Source organism: Danio rerio, chromosome 19 (assembly GCF_049306965.1).
Source record: "Danio rerio strain Tuebingen ecotype United States chromosome 19, GRCz12tu, whole genome shotgun sequence".
Classification (NCBI taxonomy): domain Eukaryota; kingdom Metazoa; phylum Chordata; class Actinopteri; order Cypriniformes; family Danionidae; genus Danio; species Danio rerio.
Genome location: NC_133194.1, coordinates 34,251,283 through 34,272,500, shown reverse-complemented (window position 1 = coordinate 34,272,500; position 21,218 = coordinate 34,251,283). Strand labels below are relative to the sequence as shown.

At 36.5% G+C, this 21,218-nt stretch overlaps 1 protein-coding gene across 1 annotated transcript; it reads left to right on the top strand.

Moving 5' to 3' along the window:
• The first annotated feature begins 11,100 nt into the window (after positions 1-11,100).
• hey1 (hes-related family bHLH transcription factor with YRPW motif 1) lies at positions 11,101-15,851 on the top strand. Its single transcript, NM_212561.1, is given in 5 exon segments — positions 11,101-11,231; positions 11,729-11,804; positions 11,911-11,994; positions 12,328-12,409; positions 12,917-15,851. Coding segments are annotated over 5 exon segments (957 nt in total). The 5' UTR covers positions 11,101-11,145; the 3' UTR covers positions 13,546-15,851.
• The last annotated feature ends 5,367 nt before the right edge of the window (positions 15,852-21,218 follow it).

Here is a 21,218-nt window from a genome sequence, read left to right as displayed (position 1 = left end):
TATATTTGGACCATTTATTTCCATTGTTGCCATTAATTTTCATATGTTTTGCTAATAATAATAATAATAATAATAATAATAATAATAATAATAACAACAATGCAAATGATAATATGCTGTTCATTTATTCCAACAAAATTTTTTTTTATATGCTTTTAAAATGCTTGAAACTTAGTTTGATTTTTGTTTTTGAATGATATGCTAACTAAAAAGGGGGAATAATTTGGGATTTTGTTTACTGCTCATTTGAATTATTATTATTAGTAGTAGTAGTAATTGTGGAAATTATTCGCAGTAATTTTTTTTTTTAATGTTATGTTCAGTTTTCATTGTTTTCATTTTTATAGCTAAACAGGGAAACATTTTTTTGAAATTTTATTTTACTATTAATTATTTTCATAATTATTTTGCTAATACTAATAAATCCATTGCAAAAGACAATATGCTGTACAATTTTCCAACAAAATCTGAAACAATATTTTCATTATTTTTGTATAATAACCTGGTTTACATGAAGTTATTATACAAGAAAATATTAAAAATATTGTTTCAGGTTTTGTTGACTGGAAAAAAATGTGCAGCATTTTGTCAATATCATTATTATTAATATTAATATTATTAGTAATTGTAGAATTTATTAGCAGTAAAAAAAGCAGTAAAAAAAGTAGTAACCTTTTGAGCAATTTTTTTTATTTTTGAATTACATGCTAACTAAACGGGGAAAAATTTTGGGAAAATATTTTTTTACTAATATAATAACAATGCAAATGACAATATGCTTCACATTTTTCCAACAATATTTTATTATAGAAGTTATTATCAAAAAGTTATTATACAAGAAAATATTGAAAATATGTTTCAGGTTTTGTTGACTGGAAAACATGTACAGCATATTGTCTTTTGAATTATTATTATTGTTATTGTTATTATTATTATTATTATTATTATTATTATTATTTGTAATTGTGAAAATTATTACCAATAAAAATATTTTTTTTCCTAATTAATTTTCACATAATTCTTTTTTAATTGAATGACTGATTGTAATATGGCTAATTCTCTTTGCTCTCTATTTCTAAAAGTACACTCCTTTAATGCAAAAGCAGTTTCACTTAGTGTTGTTGCTTGTACCAGTCTCGTCTGTGATTTCTCCCCCCATTATGCTTTTCCCTGTCAGGTTTCACTCTCTCTGTAGCTCCAGACAGACAGAGACGGGTGTTGGGCCGTCCCGCTGCATGGGGCTTTTTCCGGTTGCGTCTGCTGCCCTGCTGCTGGCCCTGAGAGATTGATTTCATGGCTCAGGCGGACCCTCGAGATCCCAGCTCACACTGCTGTCAAACAGGCTGATCTCTGACCCTCTGCATTACGCAGGTCACGGGGCGACGCTCTCCCAGGCTGCCCACACAAAGCCCAATATGCTGCCATTTTGTCAAGCCAAAGGTCAACTACTCGCATGTTTTGATCACTGGCGACTTTATCAAATTAGAAACTACATAAGTGAGAAGGTATTGTGGCTGTGTGTGTGTGTGTTGTGTGTCTGCACGGATACATGTGTCTGAGTGTGTCTGCTGGGACTTGACAGCTAATGTAGTGTTTCCAAATGTTTTTTCTTTTCTTTTTTCATCTCATGTGCCAATGCAGAGCAGTAAAGCTGATAGAAACACTTTGATGTTGCTGTATACAGTTGTACTATAGAGTTATATAATCACTGCAAAAAGCAAACATGATTTGGTCTTTGACTTTTTGTAGTATTTTACTAGTTTAAATCTAAGATGTTGGATACTTCAGAAGCCCTGAATGGTTCATCTTTTTAAATTTTAAAAAAGGGGAGGGAAAGATGTTTTAAGTCCAAAAGTATTTTTATTATTGTTAAAAATATTCATATAAAAATAATTTTGCTATGTTTTATTTATTGATCCATTCATCCATCCATCCATCCGTCTATTCATGCATTAATTTATTTATACATTCATAAAATGCATATGTTATATTTAAAAGTTGTGTTATTTTTTACCTTAATATATCTCAATATATTTAATCAAAACAAAAGTACAGATATATTGTGAAATCTTAATCAATTATAAATAACTTTTAAATATTTTTTATTTGTATCTAATTTCTTTTTAAGTTGAATTTATTATTTCATTTTATATATTAATATTATATTATTCCTTCATTAATTAATCACATAATATTAATTAATTATATATATATATTTTATTTTATGTTATTTATTACAGAGATTTAAAGCTGTTTTTTTTTCATTCATTCATTCATTCATTCATTTTCTTTTTGGCTTAGTCCCTTTTTTAATAAGGTGTTGCCACAGAGGAATGAACCACCAACTTATCCAGCATATGTTTTACACAACGGATGTCCTTCCAGCCACAACCCAGCACTGTAAAAACTCCCATACACACTCATTAACTATAGTCAATTTAACTTCACCAATTCATCTATACCCGTTGTCTTTGGACTTGGGGGAGAAACCGGAACACCAGGAGGAAACCCACGTGAACACGGGAGAACATGCAAAGCTCGAACCAGCGACTTTCTTGCTGTGAGACGAAAGCGCTACCCACAGCGTCACCGTGTCACCCCCCTATCTTAAAATAATCAAAATAAAAGTACGGAAATTTTGTGAAATATTATATTAAATATTTTAAATAATAATCATTTTTATCTTATTTCTTTTTAAGTTCAATTTATTATTTAATCTTATTTATTATATTATTATTTAATTATATAATAATAATTTATTTCATTATTACATAATTCCTTAATTCATTAATCCTATATTTAATAATTAATTAATTAATTATGTTATTCATTGCAGGGATTTAAAGCTGGATTTTTTTAATAATGTTTTATGAACGAGATACTTAAATGACAGCAAGTACCTGACATGTGAACTGCATAGTATAATATGCTGGTTTTAAACATACAGAATAATAATGAAATACAGTCATGTAAACCAAAACCTTTCAGCCCATGACCCCCAAAATAACAATGCAAGTGACTTGCGACCCCCACTATTATCGGAAGTGGTTAAAATCATACAAATGTTGCAAGCAACAGCTCACACACACTAATAGGTCTATATAAACACAAGCATATTAACAACACAAAAAGTGCAACAGTTTAACAACCATTTAATTTTATTATTATTATTATTATTATTATTGTTATTATTATTTAATAACCTCACTTAATAAGACTGGTGGGTACAATGTTTAAGTTACATCACAAATCTTTTCTTGGTTTAATTTTGGAGACTATCATTCGGAGATCATCCTCCATGTTCAGTCGTGGCCTGTATTTATCTTTAATGTACGTGAGTGCCATAAAGGTGTCAGGAAGTTTATGCTGCTGCTGCTGTAAAATCAATCTACTTAAACTGACACAATTGCTGTGTCGTTAATCTAACATAAAAACCCCAGGAGTTGCAATCCAATGGAAAAATATTCGAAGTGCTGATGTTTTTTTATTTTAATGTTGTATTTTTAATGTATCTATTTTTATCTTTTGTAGGTTATGGATAATTGAATGAGCATTTCAATAGTTTATTCAAATTTAATATTAAATTTTGGGAAATCACCAAGTGACCCCCTCTCATTGTCTCACAACCCTCGATTTGGGAACCCCATAAACAATTAAAAAATCTGGATTTTTAGCATCATCACTAGTTCAGAATGTGTTATAATGTGCTGGTCTGCTGCTCGAGAAATGATGTTTACTATAATAAATGATAAAAACAGTTGAGCTGCTAAATATTTTGTGAATATATTTTTGAAAAAAAAAAAAAAAGAGTACATTTGCTTAATTTACTTTAATGAATCAAAAGCAGACTTGGATCTTGGACTTGAACCTTTTAATGCATTATAACATTATAAAAATTTGTGTTTGTTTTCACAATGTTTTCTTTATTTGGTAAATAAAAGAATTAAATCATTTTTTATGTTGCTGAAAGCAAATCTTTGAATCATATTGTAAACTTTCTCTAGTGCATTTTACGATCCGCCTGTCAAAGCTTTGCTATTTCTATTTCTAACTTGCAGACACACACATACACACACACACACACACACACACACACACACACAGTCCCCACACACACCACCAACTATGCAGGCAGGAGGAGATGAAAGCATGAGAGTTCAGAGACCCTTTTCCTCCCTGCCCTAAGTCCTGTTGCTGATGTGTTCATATGGATGACCACCCACCTCGAGTCACTCCACCACTTAAAACAGCTAATTACCAACAACTGCGTCTTGTACCAACTCCAGCCAAACTCATACCAAAGAATCCCTCAAAAATCTTTCACCACACACCTAAAAATGCCATAGTTCAATAAAAGCCATTCTTTCAAGATTGAACAGCCGTTTATAACTCAAAGTCTCAGCCTAGCAAAACACAGAAGCCATCAAAGAGTCTTTGTTTCAATTCTGTGGGAGGACAATAAAGGTGAAACTGCTTGATGTTGAATACTCAGGCTCTTTCACATTGAGAGTCATCAAATGTATAGCAATGACGGAAACCTATAGATCCCAATGGATCTGCCAAAGAAAAGTGTTCTGAAAAATTGGTGGTCCGTAGGATGCAAAGCATTCATCAACCATTTTCTCAATTTGACAATCTGACAAAACATTGCTGTAGCTCTGATACAAGTTTGATTTATGGAGAAAATTACAAAGCACTGCAGTGTTTGGGTGTTGTGTGTTTGTCTGAGATAATTAGTCAACCGAAATGTGTATATTCCATACAAGCTGAAGCTGATCGGTCAGTTCTTGTCACATGACTCAAGGTGGGCTCTCGGCATTCATTCAACTGAGTGTGTCTTGAAGGCACAAGTGCTTCCTGCTGCTTGCGCATGCAAGCCGCACACCTCCATTGTAAATAACAAACTTGTGCGAACTCTAGAAAAGACACGAAATGTGAACGTCATTTGCGATCTCCTGTAATTGATCTTCTTGCACAGACATGCTGGATTCACCTGATTTGTTGACAAATGGGTTGCGAATCTATTCCTAGCAGTTCGTGGGTCCTTCACTGGGCCTTTTCCCCTTATGCCTAGTTCAGACTGCGTGTTTTTAGCCCCGATTTTGGCTCGCCGACAGGTTTTGAGAAATCGCCGACAAATGCCTGAAATCACAGGCAAATCGCTGCTCGTGCATGTGAGTGACAGTCACACAGTATGAACTATCAAAGACGCGATCTGAGAGAATCACCGATGAGTCGCCGATGCCTGCAAGATATTTGGCGTGCTAAATATCTGGAGCTGTCGGCGATTCAAATCATACCGTGTGAATTGAGTTTTGACTGAAAATAACATTGGCGATCGCCTACAGCCAATGAGAGAGCGGCATTTACTTGTGTATGCGTGTGTGTATACCTGCTGCAGGCCAGCGGGAGGCTGGGGGAGAAGGTAAAAGTGCTCTTTTTCGGTTTATTTGGACCCACGAAATGGAGGAAAAACTTGTGCAGGTTTGACAGGACTCAGGAGCACCCGTGTCTGTTTGACGTTTCATACAGAAAGAAATTAGTTTATTATCAACGTTAAGGAGAAATGGCTAATTCCCTTTAAACCTAGGTAAGCAAATATTGACATTTTCTACCCCATTAAAGGCTTCTTTCTCATTATGTAGTTAATAACAAAAGACATACTACGTGTTTTTGGCTGTGAGACGTAGTTTGAACGAACTTGTCGGCGATTCTTCCTATAGTAAAGTCATGCAATGTGAAAGTCCTTGTCACAGATCAATCTTGCAGTGTAAACAAATCAGCGACGAAACGCAAGCCCAGATAGTCATGCTGTGTGAAAACATCTGTGACACGACTACTTTGAAAATCATGCAGTCTGAACTCGGCATTAGCAAAAAACTTTCCAAAGACGTCTGTTTCTTACTCATTTAGTTGCTTGTGGGTAAATTTGGTAAACCCACGCAAACACAGGGAGAAGATGCAAACTCCACAAAGTAATGCCAACTGGAAGTACTAACCGCTAAGCCACCACACCGCCTCTAAGTTATAGTTACTTAGTATATTAATAAATGATTTATTAACTCAACTTTTTTTTTTTTTGCCAAATCTAAAGTATTTTCACAAAGTGTTACAAAGATGGGTGTTTGAAAAGTCACAGCAATTGTAGACAAACAAAAAAGTTCTTTGCAAAGAACCTGACAGACGTTTTGGTCCCACTTTATATGAAGTGGCCTTAACTAATATGTACTTACACAGAAATCAATCATTTGTTACAATGTACTTATTGTGTAAATGTATGTTTTTGCATTGTACTCATGCTGCTTCTACCTTCATTTAATTACTTTCTGCACTTACATCTTTAATTATGCTGTGGACTTTTAAATAATAGCCGCATGCGCACAAATCCACTGTAAAAAGTAATTAGTTACATCATTTAAAAAGGTAAGTTAAAGCTGATGCCTTAAAAGCAACAAGTTGACTTCACTTAAAAAAAGTGAGTCAGGCTATTGTGACTTGGAACTGTTAAGTTGATTTAAATACAGTTTTATAATTAAACACATTTACTTAAAGACTGTGTGAATTAGAAGTTGCTGAGACTTTTATTTCAGTATGTGGATGTACTTCCAACTGAAACTAACTATTAAGTAGTAGGTGGGGCTTTTTTTACGCATCATTCCCTTGTAGCAAACTAATAGTAAGAAGGGTGTGGTTATGAATATTGTCCTCAAAGGGTTAAAATGACGTCAACAGAGAAGGACCCACCAAATAGTCAAACTTTGAAGATTACGAAAAAAAAAACAGTGAATTAACTTGCACAGATTTATTGTTCACCTTAAAGCCCTGCTCACACCGTGTGATTTTTAGTCATGATTTGGTTGTCTAAGACAAATTTGGGAAATCTTAAGAGATTCCTGAAATCCTAAGCTAATATTGGATGTTTGACGTGTTCATAGACAGTTGCTTAATGGCGGCCGTTGTGATCAGATTTTTACCTCCGATGAAGTTCTGGCACTATCCGAAAAATGTCAGTCCCTTTTCAGTAATGAGCGTCAATCCAAGAACCAATATGTGCAACAAATCTGTGCAAACAAAATCCATATGACATCTTTAAAACGCTGCAGGAAAATATCGAAACTGTTTGTTTCTTGGTTTTTATTGAGGCACACTGTGCGCAAAATTGCAGCTTGAGATTGTTTAGGTTTGCTGTAAGGAATTATTTTAGAAAATTTCATGGATGACCACAAACTTCAAGTGAGTTTTCTTCAGTGGTGTGTCTTCATTGTCGTGACATACTGATCGCTGAGATCTTAAGGTGTGACATGAGAGTCATGTTCGTGCAGTCTGACATACAAAAATTATTTAGGATTATTAAAACTCGCAAGTGTTAGCCAGGCTTTAACTAACGATATACACTAGGATAATGCATGTAGAGTTTGATTATACATGAACTTTAATCATTTTAAGGCAAGGCGTTTACTCACTTTTTTTATTTGAAGTCTACTAACTGCTTCAAAAACAATGGGTTGATTCACTTTTTTAGTCAACTATTTGCTTTTTACAGAAATATAAAAGTTGACTCTTTATAAATAAAGGATATTTAATGGCATGGTGGAAAATCAGTCCACTTAAGGATTTATAATCTAAAAAAAAAAAGATTTGAGACGTGTGTTTTTGCAGCAATGCAATAAAAGAACCTTTTTTTGTGAAATGTTTTTAGGGAAGGCAAAAATAGTTTGTTCTGATATCATAGTAAAAACCCACATATACATCTTTATTTTTAGTAAGCTCTGAATACACAGATACTGACACTGTCTAAGGGTGTATCTGAGATAACGCAGCAAGGCCATTGGAGAAAAGGACACAAATATGGGAGGCGGCATCCTACAGATCATCATTGCAGCACTTCCACCTCTGCAAAACCAAACAAAAAGTTGCACTATGCTTCACACAGATGCATGATGATGTATGGAAAGTTCACCCAATGCTCAGGGATCAAAGTTCGAGATGACTTCAAAGCATCTTTGCCACTCGGATGAGAATATAATCTGTCTTGGTGTGTGTGTACATATACACGCAGATACACTTCCACAAATGACACAATGCAAGGTGTCACATGTATCTCAGAGAATTAAGCTGCGCTTCCTCTCTCAGTGAGAGAAACAAAGCCACTCTTCCTCTCCTGTGTGGACTCAATGCATTGCTATTTATAAACAATAACATGTCGCCCTGTTGCTCCTCCTGAGGAGTGCAGGATTGTTTCACACATTGTTTCAGGGAGCTGAACATCTGTCTGTGCAGAACACATGACGCCACAGCCCAGCGTGAGGCAGACAGTCTGCAGTGATGTGAACAGTTGCACTCGAACGCACTGACTTATCTGCAAGAAGAAATACAAGCTTGTTTTGCGATGCAGGAGAAATATCGATGCCTGATAAATGAGCTCATCCAAATGGGCTTCAGACAGAGACATAACTCCAAAGAAAGCAGCGTGTCCGTTTTAAACCATCGTCTGCCCTCCTTGTGGGTAGACTAGCTTCTTGGCATGGACATAAAGAGACTGAAATGAAAACATGGCGACATGGAGACCCACTCGGAGGAGCAAAAACCTCAAGCTTGGAATGAGAAGAGGCTCTGGCATGCTTTGTGGGGGGAAATACTGTTGTGTTGTGGGCCCACACCTTCAAAAGGGAGCACTAATCACAACATGTGATGAGACACAAGAACAAAGAAGAACGTCAGTAGAAAATAACAGCGTGGGAAACCTCTGCGAACTTGAGTTACAGCGACAAAAAAAGAGCCACCCCCCCCATCCCCGAGCACATAGAAAACACACATACACGTACAAATGTGACGGCCCATGGTCCACCCTGCTGCCACCCCTCTGAAGGAAGTTCATCCATGCCGTCCGGCCGAAGCTGGTAGCAATAACAACATGAAATCAGCCAAAGAGCTTCCTCTCATTCATGTATGCAGAACCGATGACAATTAAGCATGATGTGCGCGGACTGATAAGGATCCAGCTGCGGCGTATCGGTCAACAGCACACACCAGAACTGGGCTCGATTGATTAAGAGATCTTCTCAATCATACAGTCTAAGGCAGCAGCGCTCAGTATGTTTGCTTCCCTGTATATTATATCGTAGCTTACAGATGATCACTTACAGTTCCTAAGGGATGTGAACTGAATTTTAAAGTATTTTATTGCATAGTCTATTACATTTAAATTGAATGGTTATGTATTATTCTGCTTTAATTTAAAAGTGGCATCTAGAACACACATCATTTGATGAATTTAGTTGATAGCTTGATGTTTAATCATTTAAGATATAATGACATTTAGAATTCATTCATTTTCTTTTTGGCTTAGTCCCTTTATTAATCTGAGGTCGTCACAGTGAAATGAACCGCCAATTTATCCAGCACATGTTTTACGCAGCGGATGCCCTTCCAGCTGCAACCCATCACTGGGAAACATCCATACACACTCACACTATGTGCAATTTTAGCATACCCCGTTCACCTATACCACATGCCTATACCAAACCCACGCGAACACGAGGAGAACATGCAAACGCCACACAGAAATGCCAACTGACCCAGCCGAGGGTCAAATCAGTGACCTTCTTGCTGTGAGGCGACAGCACTACCCACTGCGCCACTGCATCCCAATATTTAGAATGATCGACTATTTTGTTTCAGTGAGTGCAGATGAGAAAAAATTTATAAAGTTAATTTTTATACAAATATAGCTTTGTCATGAATAATCATACTTCAATCATATTTTTCACAAATATTGTTTAAAACATTTAAGCCAACACTTTGTTGGAGCCAATAGCCTAGTGGTTAAGTGTGTCAACATATAGCATTGTGGTGCTCATGGCAACCCGAGTTTGATTCTTGCCTCAAAGTCCTTTGCAGACCATCCACTTCTCTCTGCTTCCCCACATTTCTTTCGACACTCTCCACTGTTCAGTCCAATTAAGGTGACAACCCCTAAACAATAAGAATTATTTAAAAAGTCAACACCTCATTTGTATTTAATATACCATGAGGATAAAAATGATTTTGTTAATTAAATTGAATGCTATTGGATGTCTTATTTTTGAGCTATATACTTTTTAATCAATATTATACAACTGTATCACTTTTGATTAAGTTTTTAAAAGTTTTAGAATTTAAATGTTTTACATTTTAAACACTAATGTGATGTGTTTAACATTAGAATGTAACTTTTAATGGGTTGAAATGTCTAGTTCAATATGCATTTAATAAGTTTGTACTTATATAAACACAATATAACAAATGTATAACTGAACACCTGGAAAAAAATAGCAGATGAAATACAGCCTAAGCTATTAGCTTTTGAATTAAGTATTAGTTATATGTATATTAATTTTACAGTTTTTTCCCTATGCTTCAGTGCAAACTGTTGTAAGTAATGCATGCATGTGTACAATGATTAAAAAAGTTTAAAAATATATAATATTCCTGACGAGCTTATAATAAGCAAGTGGAAACTCCTTGATTCGTCGCCGTGTCCTTTGATGCATTTAAATTGACTGTTCACTTTAAATTGTAAAGCACCTTTTGGAACGCCGTCAAAGAAGGTGCATGTTTGAGCCTCGCGGAGTGCATTTAGAGTTGGTGGCTTCCTCGTACACACTGCACTCCTTCGGATGAGTTAGTATTAGATTACAGGTTCACACGCTCACTCGCAGACCGCCCGTCGCCCCAACCAATTGCCCCATTCATTCCAGCGCCGGAGACGGCCGTCGCCCCTCATTGGTTATCAGCGTTCAGCTAAGAAACTTTCCCACGGCCAGCGCGTGCTGACAGCCGGCCAGCCACTCCTTTCAGCCGGGCGAGACAACACGAGCACCGGCGGAACCCGCGGGCGGAGCTGCTCACTCACGGACGCGCACGCGATTGGTCGTTTGTTGAGCGTGTTCAGAAGGGAGGCGGGGCAAAAAGGAGGTGTAAACAGCCTACGTGTCACTCACACGCAGATGTGCTCGCTGATTGGCTATCAGCACGCTCAGACACGCCTCTCTTGGCGAGCTGTGGAGTTGAAATGATACCGTGGGAAAGCTAGTCGGTTCATACGGATGAACGTTTGTCTCACCTGACGCACGCTGAGGATACGCGCTGCTAAACTGTCGAAAAATGAAGAGAAATCACGATTTCAGCTCGTCGGACAGTGAGCTCGATGAGAATATCGAAGTGGAGAAGGAGAGTGCGGATGAAAATGCGTAAGTCAGATGTCAATTATTTATTTTGAGTCATCTACTTGCTTATTTCTGAAAAAAAAACTAAAGTTTAAAGATAAACAACGGACGATAATTAATTTGTGTCCTGCCCAAAATTCAGGTTAATAACTGTAATTCGTGTCTGCCGGCAGAAGCAGATATATTGACTAGAAATCGTTTGGTTTATGCTGGTTAAAATTAAATGTTTTTCAGATATTGTTTATCCTGGAACATTATTGCTTTCTGAAAATAAAAACTTAATCCCAACCTCTAAACCTAAATCAATCTTTTATTTTTTTTCCACAAAAACCAGCTGAAAATAATGAGTTAAAAAGCATAACCATGATTACAATCCTAAACCCATAACAGAAAGTGTAAACTTGCTCTAAATTTGTTGATTTGTATGTTGTTCCAGGATCAACAACGTTGTTGTTTACAATTTGCACTTCATAAACCCGTTCTGCGTTTGTATTAATCGTATTGCTGTTTTGTTTTTAAAGCGGTGCGAATTCTCCACTCGGGTCAATGTCTCCATCCACAACCTCTCAAGTACAAGCAAGAAAACGTCGCAGAGGGGTAAGACATTTTTTTCTTTGCGAAGCCTTACATTTGTAACGTCGATTAAACGACTTTAATGTCCTCAAGTGAGCGTTAATAATGATTTCGCGATCTATCTGGACAGATCATCGAGAAGCGCCGGAGGGACCGGATAAATAACAGTTTATCTGAGCTGCGCAGGCTGGTGCCCAGCGCCTTTGAGAAACAGGTGAGTGACTGTCAGTGCACCTGACTCACATCGCAAAACAAATCAGTGAGCACGAGTAATTTGGTTTAATCCTGTAGCCTATTATCATTTCTATTGAAAAAAGACAGTGAAGCAAAAGTTACAATTTCTTAAGAGAGTTTACAAGTAGACAAATTAATAAATACTTATTTATTTGACCAGTCCACCACTTATTATTTGACATTTTGAATTAGAAAATTGTTCATTATAAATGTTTAACAAAATATATGAAACCAAAATGAGGATATGTGTTGTAGTCACTGAGAGTACATTTATAGTCTTTTAACCACTTAACACATTTATTCTTGTCCTCAGGGCTCAGCTAAACTAGAAAAAGCAGAAATTCTGCAGATGACCGTAGATCATTTAAAGATGCTTCATGCTGCAGGAGGAAAAGGTAAGGTTTTACCACTATATATATATATATATATATATATATATATATATATATATATACTTCATAATGTGTTTTAATATTTGATTGTATTTATATTACAAATAAAATCAGAATATGCTTTTTAGATGTTTAAAAACATTCAATACTAAACTCTTTAATGCATAAGAATATTTTCTAATCATCCATGAATGCTGAAAGTTATTATAAAGTCTTACCAATTCGACAAACTTCACCATTCATTGTAGTATTTACCTTTGCATTACTAGATCATCCAAAGTTTGGGAATCTGCTCAAGGAAATTCCCACAGTGAAAATAATTACTAGCTCCTGCACGACTCAAACAGGACAAACTAGATGTGTAAAGTGCTTTATAATCTCTGCTGTTTATCTAGTGACATTTCTGTTTCGCCCTCAGCCACTCCCACTGTGATCTACCAACTGCAGTTTGTGTTTCCTGTAATGATAATCAGATCAGATCACTCAACGCTGTCTTTCTCTGTCGCACAGGTTACTTTGATGCTCACGCTCTGGCCATGGATTACCGAGGACTGGGTTTCCGCGAATGTCTAGCAGAGACTGCACGTTACCTCAGTATCATCGAGGGCCTGGACAACACCGATCCCCTCCGCATCCGTCTGGTTTCACATCTCAATAGCTACGCCTCTCAGAGAGAAGCTCACTCGGGTTTGGGCCACTTGGCATGGGGTTCTGCATTTGGAACGCCTCCCAGTCACCTGGCCCACCACCTCCTCCTGCAACAGCAGCAGCAGCAGCAGGGGGCGCCACTGGCACGCAGTACCAGCAGTCCTCCATCCTCAAACTCATCATCGCCCTCCTCCTCGTCTCCTTCCGCCCCGTCAACAGAGCCCAGGTTGAGCGGGACGGTGATCAGCGAGGCAGGGCAGACGGGACCGTTAAGGGTGCCACCCAGTACCTCCCTTCCCCCAGGCCTCACTCCACCTACTGCATCTAAGCTTTCTCCGCCCCTCCTGACGTCACTTTCAAGCCTGTCAGCGTTTCCCTTCCCACTGAGTGCTTTTCCTCTGCTGTCCCCAAGCTCACTGGGCCCCGCAACGCCCTCCAGCAGCCTAGGGAAGCCCTACAGGCCCTGGAGCATGGAAATAGGGGCCTTCTGAACTCAACACGAACGCTTTTAGAAATGACTTCTTTCTGTAACATCAGACTATTTTGAACAGATGCACAGAAACAGACTTGTACAAAGGGAAGACACGAATACAGATCCACTCTACTAACTCAGCAGGTGATGAGTTTTGGAAATGGTCCAATTTTCACCCAACTGATTTAGTCCTTTTGTCGCTCAGGGTACACTGTAAAAAATATCTTCCATATTTTGTGATTCATGTTTTTATTTTGAATTTTTCCCCTTTTATTTATGTTTTTGAATTACATTATGGGACCTTGAATGTTCTTCTAACAGCTTTTAACCTTAAAATGTAAGAAAAAAGTGATTTTTAAAAATATTTTAATACTTTAAAGTGATATATTGTCTGGGTTTATGTTGTATATTACGGTACAAAACCCTTGTAATAAACTGCCAGTACATTTTCTGTTATATTACAGACTTATTTCTCTATATATTATTTCTTATACGCTGTAAAACCCAAAAAGTCAAGGTAACTCAAACCATTTAAGAAACCGATTGCGACAAACTATTTAAGTTTAAAAACTAATGCAGATGAGTACTGTGAACTTAATCCATTTGAGTAAACAAAGCAGTTTGAGCACAGTTTAACCCAATAAATGAAGAGAACTCAAACGCTCAAAATGCTACAGACCTTTAAAAAAACTAATCTATATGAGTACTGTGAACTTATTCCATTTAAACAGAAGTAATGAGGTGTTTAATTAACTCATTAGCTCCAACACTGAGTTCAAATGAGTAGAATTAACTTTTAGTCAATTTTGAGTTACCTACACTCGTTTCACTTGCTAAAGTGACTGTTGGGTTTTACAGTGTTAATTTATTTTTTTAAACTCCTAAAATGTCAATAAAAGTCACTTTGTTAAACTGTAAAGCTGAATTTTTAACATCAAAAGTCGCCAGAGCAGATCAAGGTCCCATAATGCAATTCACAACCGTAAATAAACTGAAAACTGAATCGCAAAATACAGAAACTGTTAATTAACAAATAGTTTTTACAGTGTACGTTTACTTGACAGTGATGTACTAAAAATTGGGATTTTTAAAAAAAAAAATTGCCATACAGACAACAGTGTTGTCAAAATGATTCCCTTTCATGTGGATCTGCAAAAACAACTAAAAACTGCGCATTGAACAGTACATGCCAGGCCAGTAGTTGGCGATGTCGCTTTGTAAATAAACACTATGCGACTGCGCACATTTTTGATTGTTTGCATTTTCACACCCTTAAAACACTCCTGTTGTTTAAAGTTAACTTAACACTTGTTTTAAACCATCCAAAATGCAATAACCCTTCAGTTTTTGGTTGAAAACAGTGTCCTGTAAGCACACCCTCAGTGGAGAAATTATACAAAATGTCACATTTTAAATACTGCGCCCTCTAGAGGTCACATCTATGATTTGTTCATGAAAAACCATAATAAACTGAAAGTTATTCCTTTTGAAGGGTACATACTTCTATTGTCGTGGTTCATTCCGCTGTGGTGACCCCTGAAAAATGAGAGGCTAAGCTGAAGGAAAATGATTGAATGAATACTTGTTTGGTTAAAAAACAAATGTGAGCACTAGAGGGCGCATTATATGAAATGAGAACCAGGCAGAGAGAGAGAGAGGTCATTTGAAGCCAAATGCATCACTGAATTGATCTTAAACTCAAACCAGATGCTCATTTTATAACAATAAAGATGGTTCAGGAACAATTAGTCCACAGGCAACAAAAATTAGCCTCTTAACTCCGGGAATGACTTTGAATGTTTTGAAATCTGTTGGAAAAACCTATGCAATGACATTGATGTTTTGGAAATTTCCCTTCACAAATATATGTGAAATCTATGCAACCTATGTATTCCTCAGCTGAACTCGATGAGTACTTTATTTTTATAAAGATTATACGTTCAGTGACCTGCAGTGTGTTTTTTTTTAGTTGTAATGAATTTGCTGTTTGCAGAAATGGATCTTTATGGAGACAATCTAGATAGACAATCTCTCAGAGCTGCACTAATTTAATTGTAGAGAAGGCACTATTAGGTTTGTTAATAGAGAAAATGTGCATATGTTTGCCCTTTATGTTCAAATCATCTCTCTCTCTCTCTTACAGTTATCTGTACTTGAGGAGTGTTTTGGAAAACCAGTTTTTTTATGGCAATAGGGATTTTGCACTGGCAAATCAGATAAGATTAGGGGAATAGATAGTACTGGAAGAGATGATGTGGTACTGTGCCTGTCCCTCACTAACCTGTGTGACTTTCCTGTAATAAATATGTGTAGCTAACAACTCTGGATTTTTGTGCTCATGTGTTTTTTTTAATAGTCATACACACATTCAAAATTATGAATGCAAAATACAGTAGTACATTAACAGTTACAGTTTGACTTCACTGAGGAATTTTAGAATGACTGTATAATTATAATATGATTTTAATATTATAACAAGTAAATGATAACCAGCTGTCTGTTTTTTTTTTTGTTTTTTGTTTTTTTGTAGAATTTAAATAAGAAATTATATATATAATAACTAATTTTGATCTTTTTTTTGTTACAAAATTCTAAATTATTAGATCTTTTTCATACTGTACATTATAATGTTATAATACCTAATTGGAAAATTGGAACATCGACTAAAAGCAGTATTCATTCATTAACTATTTTTAATTGATTTTAGTTTTTTGTTTTATTTTTAATTTATATAGATATTTATTTAAATTAATTTGAATATTGCGAATTTAAAATATAACTTTAAAAACTAATTTTGGACAATTTAGATTTTTTTTTTTTTTTTTTTACAAAATTCTCAATTTGAACTAATTTTCATGCTGTACAATATAATTTCATAATTTAAAAATTTTGACACAGCATTGAAATGTTTATATTTTGGGTTAATTTAAAGTAATAAAAACACTAACCAGTCACTTTATTAGGTACACCTGTCCAACTGCTAATTCATTCATTCATCTTCTTTTTTCCCCTTAATCCCTTTATTAAGGTTGTTGCTAGATCAGATATGGTTGCGGCCGGAAGTTGACAAGAATTATTTATTCAATTTCCCATTTATTGTATTTTATTAACATCTACCCCCAACCCTAAACCCAACCGTCACAGTAATGTAAAAACAGTAGTTGTACAGAGTATTATTTATGCTATCTATTAGGTTACCCAATATTTTTTTTATATAGCCTACCCCCACCCCAATCCTAAACTCAACCGTCACAGTACTGTAAAAATATTATTGTTATACAGTTTCATTAAAAAAATGCTGCTATAATTGATGTACATATCGTTCTTCCGGCCGGCCGCGTATCTGATCTAGACTTTACCCTTTATTAATCAGGGGTCGCCACAGGGGAGTGAACCGCCAACTTATCCAGTGTATGTTTTATGCAGCGGATGCCCTTCCAGCCGCAACCCAATACTAAAAAAATCCAACTGCTCCTTGACGCAAATATCTAATTAGCCAATCACATGGCAACTCAATGCATTTAGCCATGCAGAAATAGTCAAGATGATCTTCTGCAGTTCAAACCAAGCATCAGAATGGGGAAGAAAGTTGATTAAAGTGACTTTGATTATGGCATGGTTTTTAGTGCCAGATGGGCTGGCCTGGTTTGAGCTGATAGAAAGGCAACAGCAACTCAAATAACCACTCGTTACAGCCGAGGTATACAGAAGAGCATCTCTGAACGCACCACACATCCAACCTTGAGCCAGATGAGCTACAGTAGCAGAAGACCACACCGGGTGCCACTCCTGCCAGCTGAGAACAGGAAACTGAGGCTACAATTTGCACAGGCTCACCAAAATTGCACAATTATAGATTGGAAAAATGTTGCCTGATCTGATGAGTCTCAATTTCTGCTCCAACAGCTCCAACAGTGTTGTAAAACTTAAATTCTTTTTTATTTACATTTATTTAGACTTACATTTATAGTTGAAATATAACATATTAACTATATTACAGTTTTTCTCAGTCGCTTTGGTGCATTTCTCACAACACTATTTACATTTGCACAACATTTCTCAAAACAATTAGTCATTTGTGCACATCCTAGTAGCAGTTTCTCATTCCTTTCAGCAAATTGCAAATGCTTTCGGACATGCATCAATTGCTTTCATACAACTCTCTGCTATTTATAACATTATCATTTGCTTATGTCATGTCAGTCAAAATTAACTAAACTTGTAAATGCTGAATAGTCATTGCAAATAAAACTAATAGTCCTCATTTCATTACTTGAGTCATTACATACAAAAATGGTGAACTAGTTGTCAAAATCTTGCAAGCTAATTTTATAAAAAATGTTTAAATCTTTATTTTACTGAAAATGTCTTCAGTTTCATGAATGATTTACAGACCTGTGTATGTATGTTGGTTCAGTTCCAATATGTTCTGCAATATTGTTTACAGTTGTGCACAGTTCAACCCAAAGTAAGTTTATGTTTGTTGTAAATAAGGGTGTATTTATTCTTCTGCACAATGCTGTGAAAAAATTCAAATAGTAAAGAGCAAATGCAGAAAAAATGTGAAACATACATATTCAGTGTCTTGTACTCAGATACCTCACTAAATGCAGTGATGTCTAACTTTACTGTAGTTTTCAATTGGCTGTACTAATAGTATATAGTACTATCTTTAGATTTTTTTTAGGAAGTGTCACCAAAATCTGACTTTTTTGCATTGAAAAAATGTGACTTGTGACCATTTTGTGACCATTTGACTATCTTGTTCATAAACAATGGTGTCAAGACTTTTCATTTTGATGATACTGACACTTTGATTGACATCAATACTTGGTTTTGAGGAATGAACTATCCATTTTGAGCAAGTGATGCGCTTTTGCAGGTTATCAGCTAGGTTTTGCAGTTTGCACTAATTGTTTTGAGAAACTGTTGTGCAGAAATGCACTGGTGTTGTGAGAAACGCACCAAAGCGACTGAGAAAAACTGTAACATATAGTTAAATCTAACATTAGCCACAACATAAATAAAAAAAATTACTTTCTACAGTATAAGATAGAAAATTAAAACTTGTGTTTCTTAATAAATCTCATCATTCTGTACCATAATTCTACAACCATATTCACTGACATCTAAATCATGATGATTTTAGGCCAAACTTCACAGGCTCAAAACTTAGCACATAAACGGTCACAGTAAACCGCATTCATATGTTTTTATCATCCGGATATGTTCCAAATGTTCCAGTCACAGGTGGATATACATAAAAAAAGCCTTTGGGCATGAATAGCTTCTTTCATGCCAGCATGATGAGGCACTGCAAATTTCTATAGGCTTGAACCAGTGCCTGCATGCGTGCGTTTTGAACTGATATCAAACACGGCCCGGGGCCTCTCTGTGGCCTCTCTATGTATCCAGGAAGCCATTAACAGCCAAGGGATATCCTGGACAATGGCAGCCTGGCTGGCCCACACTGCACACGGAGGAAAGAGAGTGCTAAAGAGCCAGAAGAGAGAGATGGAAAAGTGGGAGGAGAGGGTTGCACAGTGCAGCTTTGTCCCAGAGCAATCACTGCAGTTTACTGAGCTCCTGGTGCGGTGCAATCCCACGCCACCACCACAAGTAATTCAACTGCCAGCCAAAACCGTAAAACAGATTGCCACCTACACACTGCCAACACACAGCTTTATTGCACTCTAGCTGCCTTGAAACCCATTTTAGAGGCTTTTATTGCGTGTTTTGCCCTCAGAGGTGAAGGTTGGACTTTGCTCAAATTGGAATATTAAGTAGATACTGCAGCGGTAATGCCTTTGGGTTTGGAATGGCCTACTATTTATATTATTTATGGAGTATGCAAATTGCGTCCATGGATAAAATACCTGCATTTTAATGGACGGTTCCCTGTGGACTATAATTAATAGCTCTTCTTTATTTACTCTTTTCAATTGCATTATGGAACTTTGATTAAACTCTGCAGTTGAAAAAGTGACATTGATTGACATTTTTAGCACTTTGTTTGAACAAAGTTAGAAATAAATAGTAACGGGAGCTCATTCTATGTTTGTATTGTAAATTACACGTTCAGTAGAGACAAAAGAAGGCAGCACAGTGGCTCAGTGGTTTAGCACTGTCACCTCAAATGCAAGAAGGTCGTTGGACAAGTCCCAACTGAGTCAGCTGTCATTTCTGTATGGAGTTTGCATGTGCTCCTCGTGTTCGTGTGGGTTTCCTCCAGGTGCTCCGGTTTCCCCCACAGTCTAAAGACATGCGCTTGTAGGTGAATTGGATAATAGAACTGGCCGCAGTGTATAATTGTGTGTGTGTGTTTGAGTGTGTATGGGAGTTTCCCAGCAGGGGTGGATTTAAGGATTTTTTTTTTGGGTCCTAAGCAATTCCAGCAATGGGACCCAAAATTTCTAACATGCACCTTTGTACTTTAATTGTTTTTTTTCATTCATTCATTCATTTATTTTCTTGTCAGCTTAGTCCCTTTATTAATCCGGGGTCACCACAGCGGAATGAACATCCAACTTATCCAGCACGTTTTTACACAGCGGATGCCCTTCCATCCGCAACCCATCTCTGGGAAACATCCACACACACACTCATACATTACGGACAATTTAGCCTACCCAATTCACCTGTACTGCATTTCTTTGGACTGTGGGGGAAACCGGAGCACTCGGAGGAAAAGCGAATGCAGGGAGAACATGCAAACTCCCCACAGAAACGCCAACTGAGGCGAGGTTCGAATCAGCGACTCATCGACCTTCTTGGTGTGAGGCGACAGCACTGCCTACTGCGCAACTGTGTGGCCATTTGTTTTTATTATTATTATTATTATTTAACAGTTTTTTTTTATATCATTCAATCTCTTTTTTTGCATTTTATCTTAATAATAACATGCAAAGCACCTTGTAATTTTTTTTAAACGATTTGTTTTCTTAGGATGAATTCACAACTAAAAAGGTGGAGACTGAAAGCAGGGGACCCTCACTATACAAAATATGACAGAAAGCAATGTTATATGTATAGTATCATTTATACTTAGTATTTATTTGGGGGCCCTCAGATTTCCTGAGGCCCTAAGCGGCTGCTTACCTTGCTTATTGGTTAAATCCATCCCTGATTCCCAGTACTGGGTTGCAGCTGGAAGGGCATCGGCTGTGTAAAACATATGCAGGAAAACTTGGTGGTTCATTCCGCTGTGGCAACCTCTGAAATACAGAGACTAAGCTGAATGAAAATGAATGAATGTATGAATACAGACAAAAGAGTATATCATTTTTTAGACTACTCATGTCAATATAAATTAATAAAATACATTAAGTTGTTGGAGCAGAGATCAAGATCCCTTCATGCAATTCAAAAGCATAAATGGATGGTATAGGCAACTGATAATTGACTACAACAAAAAAAGAACAGATATTATTACTATTACAGTTACTTATTGCACTTAGATATACATAGACAGGTGATACTGTATCCCAAAATGCAGCATCGTTTGGACCAGTAACATTTCTTTTTTTTCAAAGTTTTCACCAAGAATTGGCTGACAAATAATTGTGTCAACGACAATAGCGAGAGCAGGGGTGCCTAAACTTTTTCGTATGAAGGGCCAAAAACCAAATTTCATGGAGAGGTGTGGGCTGAATGTAAATATATCAAACTAATGCAGCATATTATTTTAAATGC